Source organism: Gallus gallus, chromosome 24, assembly GCF_016699485.2.
Source record: "Gallus gallus isolate bGalGal1 chromosome 24, bGalGal1.mat.broiler.GRCg7b, whole genome shotgun sequence".
In the NCBI taxonomy this organism is placed as follows: domain Eukaryota; kingdom Metazoa; phylum Chordata; class Aves; order Galliformes; family Phasianidae; genus Gallus; species Gallus gallus.
The window spans coordinates 2,418,449-2,427,166 of record NC_052555.1 but is presented as its reverse complement, the minus strand read 5'-3'; the positions used below and the strand labels follow the sequence as shown (position 1 = coordinate 2,427,166).

Genomic DNA, 8,718 nt, shown 5'->3' with positions numbered 1-8,718 from the left:
GCTAGAGGAGCAGAAGTATGTGGCTATGAGAGGAGGAAACCCTGCCCCGGTGCTGGCAAGGGACTGTTGGCTTCTGATGGAATGGGGAGGGAGATAATGTTTTGTACATGGCAAGGGACGACTCCTATGGTCAAAGATCCAAGTCCTGAGTGAGCAGAGCCTCCTGAAGGCTGTGGATACACTTCCATCACAGCAATTCCCACCCTGCTGCTGCCCATTGGAGAGTACCTGGTGGGAGCTGGGGGCTTTGGGGGTGGCCAGGAGCACATGGGCATTAACAGAGCTTGGCATCTTCTTGGGGTGTCTAAAGACAGGCCAAGAGGCAATAGGCACAAATTGTCTGTGGCACTGGGGTTGGAACTGGGTGATCTTGAAGGTCGCTTCCAACCTAAGCTGTTCTTTGATTCTATGATGTTCTCTTGAAAAGCAAGAGAAAGCTTTTTTTTATGGTGAGGATGGTCAAGAAAAGGTTGCCTGGGGGAACTGTGGAGTGTCCGTTCTTGGAAGTGCTCAGAAATCAATGGCTTGGTCGTGGCCAGCCTGCTTAGCATGAGTATGGCTTCAGCCCATGAGACCTTCCCCTGCTCGTGGGGAGGTGTGATGGAGGCTCGGGGTCATGCCGTGCTCTGGGGACAGCACTGGGATCTACAGTGGGTCCCTGGATTTGCTGTGTGCTCAGAGCACGTCTTTGGAGAGGTGCCTCGTCCAGCACTGGGCTGGTAATGGTTGGTGATGGGAATTACTGCCCTGTCCATCTGGCCCCATTCTGCCATCTAACGAGAGGAGATAAGTGCACTTAACAACACACCGGCTCTTGTTCAGCCCCTTCTTCCCAAGCCAGAATCAATAGCAGGTCTCTCCAGCTTTTAGAGACTTAGATCCAGTCTTTTCATCTCTCTCTCTCTTTCTCTTTTCCCAAGCAGAACACGTTTGATTTTTCTCTTTTTTTCCTCCTGCACGCCGCAGAAATTTTCCCATTCTCCCTTTCATCTGAACCCGCACAGCACTCTCCCAGCCAGGGCTGCAGCTTGAGCTCCAGATAAGGATCCCCGCAGCGCCTGGGTTCCCTGCTCCCCATCTCCACCTGGGTGTGAGCGCTCCTACAAGTTGCCTTTATCTTCAAAGTGCTTTACAAGCACTAATTAATCCTCCCAGCACCCCGCTGCTGTAGGTGAGGGAGCCTTCACCCACAGTGCTGCTTCCTCTCTCCCGTTCCATGGCGTGGGGTTTCTCTCCCTGTGCATCCCTGCTTTGCTTGCCTGTTTCTGGGGAGCAGGACCCTCTATACTGTGCAGTATGGCTTACTTCTGCAGCACTGCCTGCAGGTTAACACAGACCTGAGGAATGCCTCTCTGATCATCACCTCTGATGGGGAGGTGAGCAGTGCTGCTTGCTGAGCCCCAGCCTGCTTCCCCTTCTATTTTGCTGCTGCCCACCTGAACTGGCCTTGGTTTGCCTTTACTGTGAGTTAGCTTGCCTGCTGTCGGTCATCACCAGGATGAAGCAGCACGAGCTGATGCATCCACCTGGTGCAGGCGTGCATCTGTGGTGCTGCTGTGGTCTCCTTGTGCATGGGGCTGATGCTGGAATGCCAGGAGCCGGGCTGCAGGGAGCTGAGTCCTCCCAGGGTGGCCTTTGCTGGCATCTTCTGTTTACTCCTTTAGTAGCTTTGAGTTCAGAGAGGCTTTTTTTTTTTTTTCCCTTTCCTTCCATGAAATGCAAATCAATAGATGTTGTATTCACATTCTAACAAGATGTCAAGGAGAAAAGGGTAGCCTTTCATTCAGGGAGAGATGCAAACACAGGCAGGGAGAGGCGGGGGAGTGGCGAGGGGACAGGAAGAAGGGGGGGCTGGAAGGTGGCAGGGGGGGCCCTATGGGGTGGGATGTGGCTGTGCCTTGTGCAGGGCGCTGCCAGCGGGGAGAGCAGCAGCTGGGCACGAGGCAGCAGGACTGAGCCCATAGGCACAATGCCCATAGGCACGATGCTCTGTCCCATCACTTTGGGAAGTGGAGGCTGCAAGGAGAGGGTCACGGAGTCTCCAGCTCCTTAAGACAGTGCATTATTCCCCTGTGAGTCTGAGGGGGGGTCCCAGATGTAAATATGCATTAAGACAGCTTGGGAAAAATACTGCAGACGCACACTGAAATGGTGTTTAAATGTGCCCAGCAGACCATAATGTCTCCTTTCAGATCCAGTGCTGCTGTCAAATTTGAATATACAGTTTAGATTCTCCGCCTTATATCAAGAAACAAACAACCCCATACATCCCCAAATATCCCAGAAAAGCTCCACCGGTGAAGTACACATTTATACATCTTTTATTTTGTCTTGGAAATCAAACAGAACAGTCCAATTCCCTGTTCAGCCCTGCACTGGTGAGCAGCAACAGATGCTTTTGCCCAAGCACGTTTGTTCCCATTTTACAGATGGGAAAGCAAAGGCAGTGATGTCCTGAAAGTTTGGTCCTGGTGCTTAGTGCTGTGCTTGTCTAAGCAGCCAACGTAGATGCAAGGAGAGCAGCTAAACGTGTGCTGGGTTTGTTTAATAGTTATTGCAAGGTTTGGGGGGAAATGCAAGCCCTGGCATACGGGAGGGATGTTGTGGGAGGAGAAGTAAGAATGTGTTGTTTCAGAATGTGCCCAAATATAGCTTTTTTCAGCTCTGGTTCTGGTGAGCGGAGCAGCATGCTTGTTCCGAGCCCATCAAACACGATCGTTAATTAGAAATTATTTCTTTGTTCCTTTCTTTTGGCTCTGCGAGGGGAACGGTATTGCGTTTTTTCCTTGGGTGGGTTTCCCAGATCCTTTGTGAAGGGAAGGGAAGGGTGGTGATGCCTTTGGGGTCTGGGTGTAGGGGGAGCTGGCTCACTCAATGGCCATGCAGGGTCTCGTGCCCCCAAATCCCTCTTGGTTGACAGAAGGGGTCTGAGCTGCACAGGCTTGCTTGGGAGGATGAATTTGCTCCATGTCGGCCATTTGGGTGTCAACGAGGGGAAATCCAGCAGAGAAACATCGCCGTGCTCATCTCAGGCTGAACGAGGCTGCTTGTTTTTTCTGCTCGGTGTGACGATTTAGCTCTTCCAGAGGTCAAGGCTGGTGTGAACAATGTGGCTTCACTCCCATTAAAAGATAAAAATCCCTGGGCGCGTTTGCTGCAGCGTGCACAAACTCACCTAAAGGGGTGGGAGAGGGGGGGGGGGATGACGTGGGAATAGGGTTGAGTTAAAAGCTTTTTAAGGACTTGTGGTTTATTCATGGAGAATAGGAAATGAACGGAGATGGATGGGTGAAATGCAGCCCAAGTTTGTCCTGGTGGTGGTGCGCGTTTGGCTTCCATCCCCTTTTGGGTCAGCGCTGTGGTTGTGGTGTTGTGCATGGGAAGTGCCCATCCTGCTCCTTTTGCTGTGGGGGGATGCAGCATGGGGGGGACATAAATGGTTTATTTTCTATTTTATTTTCTATTTTCTTGGCAGATGATGCATTGAAGGCCAAAAGAGAGAGAAGGGAGGTTACAGTGCTTTGCCCCCAGGATAAGAGGCGGTGGAAAAAAGAGATACCAAGGGGGGAGCAGGGCAAAATAGTGGGATGGGAGAGGGCAACGTGTGGGTGCTCATGGTGCCAAAAGGCCAGGGTGAGTACAGAGCTAGAAGCCCAAAGTCTTGGCCTGAAGGCACCTTCAGCACCTGGAATTAAAAAAAGAGACTTACAGCCTAAAAGTAACGGGGAAGGAGGTGGTGTTGTGCCAAAGGAGCCGTTTTAGTTTGCCTTTATGCATTTTAAAAGGCTCACGATATATTTTTAACAAAGCTGCGATGAATATGAAACAAGAAACTCTTTCTGTTGTTTGGAGGATGTCAGAAGCAGCGTTATTCCATTTGGAAATTTCTTAGGAGCACAGTGGAGCCAATCCCTGGGGTGCAGGAAGGCAGTGAGCGGGGGGTGGCTGCGCGAAGGGGGGGCATTTTGGCTGGCAGATATCACTGTGCCCCTGGGGATCCACTGGGGATGGAGTCGGGGAGCCGTGGCATGTGGCAGAGGGTTGGGTGGCTGCGCGTTGGGGATGCTCAGGGCTGGGCAGCAGTGTGGGAATGTGATCTGGGGGGGCAGTGGGGGTCAGGGGGTGGATTTAAAAACACTGCTTTGGTGGAAGCTGGGTGGTATCGGTTTGGGGAGCCCCGTTCTGGGTGTCCTTTGGGAGCTGCTTAATGCACAGAAGGGGGGGGGGAATAGAGCTCTGGTTGGGATGCAAGGAGACAGTTCTGTGTGTCAGGTTTTTGTGCAAAAACCACCCACTCACGCTCCCAAGCTGGGAGCCTCTGCGCGCCTCTCTTGGCAGCAGGCAGAGCTGCCGGCTGCTCCCGGGGGGGCCCTGCGAGGGGCGAGCTGGGGGGCTGCCAGCCCCAGCTGGGGGCACAGTGCGGGCACAGCCCCGTGCACACAGCGCTGCTGCTGCGCTGAAGGCGGCCGTGGGACGTGCGGGTCCGGTGCCAGGGGGGGGTGATGCCCGTGTTTAACTCCCCGGTGGCACAGAGAGAGTGTGCGGGTGTCAGTCAGCAACCCGAACCAATGGGTGCCCGGTAGGAGGTCTGCTTCCCCGTGCACGGCCGGAGCCCGGTGCTTCTCGGGCTAGTTGTGCGTGTGTGTGTGCAAGGAAAAATCGGAGCCGCTGACTGCCTGCTCCCGTCTCTCTCTCTCTCCCCAGCTCGCTAACTCAGTCTCCCTCCCACTGCAAACATTGGATTTAAACCTGCTCAGCATTCAACGCAGACGAAAGCAGCGGCGGCAGCAGCAAGCAGCAAGCAAATCAGCCGCGAGCCGACCGCAGCTCCAAGATGTACCATCCTGCCTGCTGGATCGTCTTCACCGCCACCACTGCCCTGCTCTTCATCCCAGGTAGGCAGTGCGGGAAGCTTTCTCCCCCCCCCGGGGCTGGGAGGGGAGCGGTGCAGAGGATGGAGAGGTGGTGGTGTGTGCTGGGGGGACCCGGACTTCATGCCCATAGCGCACGGCTGCACGCAGCTGCGAGTTGCTCTGCAGCAAGGCTCGCCGAGTGCTTGCAGCAGGGTTCAAGGCAGCGCGCTGGCCTCTGGGGAGAGCTCTGGGTGCTGGCAGTGCGGGAGGGTGGCATTGCACTGAGTGTGTGTGCTGCCTGGATGGGAAGAGCCGGTTCCTCTGTCCAAGCCCTGTCTAGACGTGGTGGGATCACGCAGCTCTTTCCCCTTTCAAGTTGGGCACCTCCTGCATCCCTCTCCTCTGTGAGCTGTCGTGCTGTTCCCCCTGCTCCCCCACGTCCCTGCTGATTGCCACCGGGCAAACCGGGCTGCCAGCCCCGTGCGTCCTTTTGCAAAGTGAATATGAAGCCCCCGATGTGGGCGCCCACAGGAACGAGCCCACCTGCAGCAAAGGTGCTCAGCTGCCGTGTGCCGGGCAGAGGAGGCTCCCAAAATGCAGACTGGCCTCATCCCCTCTACTCACCAGGATGAGGGGGAGACGTGAGGTTTGCATTGAGCACCGGCTCCGAGCTGATGCTCAGCGGTGGGGCAGTGAGCACAGCTCTGCAGTGCATCCATGGGGAGGGGGGAGCAGCGGGGTGGGCAGCAGAGCTGCTCCTGGGGGACAAGTCACTGGTATTTTCTGACAAGGATGCGTGCTTCTAGCAGCTGAAAAGATTGCGGCCCCTGTTGAAACAGATGGGGACTGGATGGTGAGGCTCGGATCCTATCTCAGCCCAACATGTGTTTTTCATGACTGTCAGTGAGAATTATGTTGGACTCAGGAGGGCAGGGAAGATGCACAGCTGCAATTTGAGCTGCTCTCTGTGGTTTAGTTCCAGTGCTTCTCTGTGCTGGGCTGGCGTGTGAGAAGCTGGAGGGGGAGAGATGAGCTGTGTCATAGCTGGAAGACAGCTCTCACCACAGCTGTGATGAGCACAGGGGGTGATCAGGCTCAGAGTTGCTGCTGGAGGCTCACATCATGGGACCGTCTGCATCCAGGGGTGCAGTGCCTGAGGGGTGCCACAGCCGTGGGAAACAGCCACTGACATGGGCTGGGTGCTGCTGATTGATGTTTGGGTCCCACTGATGCTCGCTCTGATGGCGGGGTGACGTGATGTGTGCTAGGCGAGCATGGGCTGGGCAAGACGTGCCAATGGAGGACCTCCTACAGCAGTGCCTTTAATGTGTTGTCTTTAGCTCCCCAGCAACGCCACGAGCCAAAATGGTGCACCTATAGCACAGCAGAGAGCACGTGAGAGCAGGGATGATGCGCTCATCTGTTGGAGAGTACAAGGGATTTGAAGGGGGAGTATTGCAATGCCTTATCTTGAGCAAAACATAGCAGTGGGTTTTCCTGGCGTGGAGGCAGCTTCCCTGCCCAGTGCTGTTGGGTTGAGATTGCAATGAAATGGATGCAAGGCAGCATCCGGAAGAAAAAAAACCATGCAGTTAAGCCTCCGATAACTTAGGAGAGGTTTCTTGATCTGCACTTTGCCGTTGTAGCTTTCCCTTCTTATTTATATTGAGCAGCAATATCTGCTTTGGCTCTAAACGTCCCCTGAGCCAAACCAGCCTAGGAATTTGCCCAGCTGGGCTCAGCTGTTAATCCATCACACTGAAGCCTGCAATAGAGGAAGGAAAGCGTTCTGGTGTGCCAAGCTGCTGCCTTGGTCCTTTTCCGACCCCTGGGGTCTGCGTGGGGTTTTTAGTGCTGTTTATTTTTTTTGCAAGAGGAGTCCCACGTGCTCTGTGCAGGTGATGCTCCCCTGGGATGTGCAGAGGCTGTCTGTGAAGTGTGAACTCTTTTCCTCGCCATTTGTGTGTGTGCATCCTGCGGGAGTTTCTCATGGGGTGGTTAAAGTGAGAAGGGAACCTGCTTTTAGAGTGTAATTAGAGTGAAGGGAAACATCACAACTTGAAGGCTCCTGCAGAAAATAGCATTGCGAAGTTATTATTAGCTGTAATAGCTTATTTGCCAGTTTTTTTTCCTCTTTCTCTCCCACCTCTGTTCTTTGCTTTTCCTTTTTATTTCCCCCCTCTTACCTTTGTTAGGAAAGATGTATATTTTTTTTTCCCACTGGGACTCGCATTGTCTCGTTACCAATTCACTCCTGTGAAATCTAAAGACACGAAAGGTTAATGCAGTAATGAAACCCTGACCCCTCTGGTCACAGATAGCGTCTTACTCTGTAGCTCTTTATTTCTTTGTCAGACGAGTTCCCATGCAAAACAATTTCTAAGGCTGATGTTGTCGTCACCCGGTGGCTTTGGGCAGGCGGGTTCCTGGGCGATGTTGCTTTCAGAGGTGGGCTCTTCCTGATGGGCAGGATGCAGTTGTGGAGTGGCATCGTGGCTCTACTGGTGGCAAAAATCAATGCGCGTCAGCTTGTTTAGACGTTTATATTGCTGACTTTGCTGGCTTGGCAAAATGACTTGTCATGGCAGTGGCTCCTTCCCAGCTGGGGCTCGAGCCCTGCAGGCTCCGAGCTGTGGCAGTGCAGGCTGCAAGACAGCTGCTCCTGGTGCTGCGGGTCCTGGCATCTGGGAGCCTGCTGGGCAGAGTCCCCGGTGCCCTGCTGTCACCTCTTGCATGTAGGACTTGCTTTCTGCACCCGCTTGTAACTGAGCCTCACGTGGGCTGTGTGGCGTTGGTGGTGGATGAAAATCCAGGCTGAAATGAAGAAATAGGCATTGCAGGAGTTAGAAAGGCTTTTGCTTCCTGTTCAGGAGTGATGGCTGGGCTTGGGGGCTGCTGGATGCCACTGCCACGTGGGGCACGACTGTGACCCCTCTGCCAAGGGGCACGCAGGACTGGCAGAGAGCTGCTGATCCCTGCAACTAAGCCGAAGAGTAAGTACCTGGAGCACATTAGTTCTGCTTCAGTGTAATTCCAACTTAGACTAAAAGGGATTTTCTGAGCTCTCTCGAAGGCTGGGGATGGTGGTGACTGCACTGCTCCATCAGTCAGAGATGTTGGGGAAGAGATCCCATTAGCGGTCCTATGCCCTGGGCTCCCATTTGCTCACCTTTCCAAGTGGTATCAGGAAGGAATGTGATAGAAGGAGGAGCAAATGCAGCTTTTCCTCTGTGCAAACCCTCTGCTTTGTAAGTTTCTGGAACAGTTTGTTCTGGGGGCTCTGGGGCTGCTCTCTCTGGTGGCTGCCTTCCATGGTGCACCAAGCTGGAGGATCTTGCTTTGCTTATTCCAGCAGATCCCCTTTGGCAGCATCCCCTCTGTGTGTCGTTCTGTGGCTGCAAACAGCTGGATGGAGGAGTCTGCTGGTGTGAGTCTCTGTGAAGTACTGACATTGGAGCTGAAATGAGAGAAATGGTTCAAAGGCACCAATGGGAGCTGGGCACATTAACTGACGCCTTTGGAAACCGTCCCCAAAGGCCTGAATGTTTGGTTATGGTGGATCTTAAGTTGCATAAACAGCTGTGTTCATATTTTACACTTCAATATTCAATTTGAAGTTTGTGCTCAGCACGGTTAGAGCACACTGAACCTCTGGGTTTGCACCCAGAGCTGGTGGTCACCCACCATCCTGTCCCCAAAGGAGATCCCCACCAAAACCAAATACCTTCTGTACATACATACATGTATATATGTGTGTGTATATATTTCCTTATCAAAGTCTATGGGGTCATCTGTGCTCAAAGCTGACCGTTCTCCCTGTGGTCAGCCTGGGCTCTGCAGCCCTCTCCTTTCCCCATTCCCAGAC

The 8,718-nt window shown here is 53.6% G+C and overlaps 1 protein-coding gene across 3 annotated transcripts in view; it reads left to right on the top strand.

The window, feature by feature from the left end:
* Window positions 1-4,310: 4,310 nt before the first annotated feature.
* Window positions 4,311-8,718, top strand: part of OPCML (opioid binding protein/cell adhesion molecule like) — a 254,693-nt gene continuing 250,285 nt past the window's right edge. Inside the window, exons 1-2 of one of the 3 annotated variants that reach the window (XM_015297950.4) lie at window positions 4,311-4,579; window positions 4,705-4,895. In XM_015297950.4, the coding sequence (XP_015153436.1) occupies window positions 4,835-4,895 (61 nt within the window). In that variant the 5' untranslated portion in view covers window positions 4,311-4,579; window positions 4,705-4,834. Of the gene's footprint in view, window positions 4,587-4,618; window positions 4,896-8,718 lie in introns of those variants that run through there. The other 2 variants (XM_046903727.1, XM_015297949.4) reach the window with 2 other exon arrangements.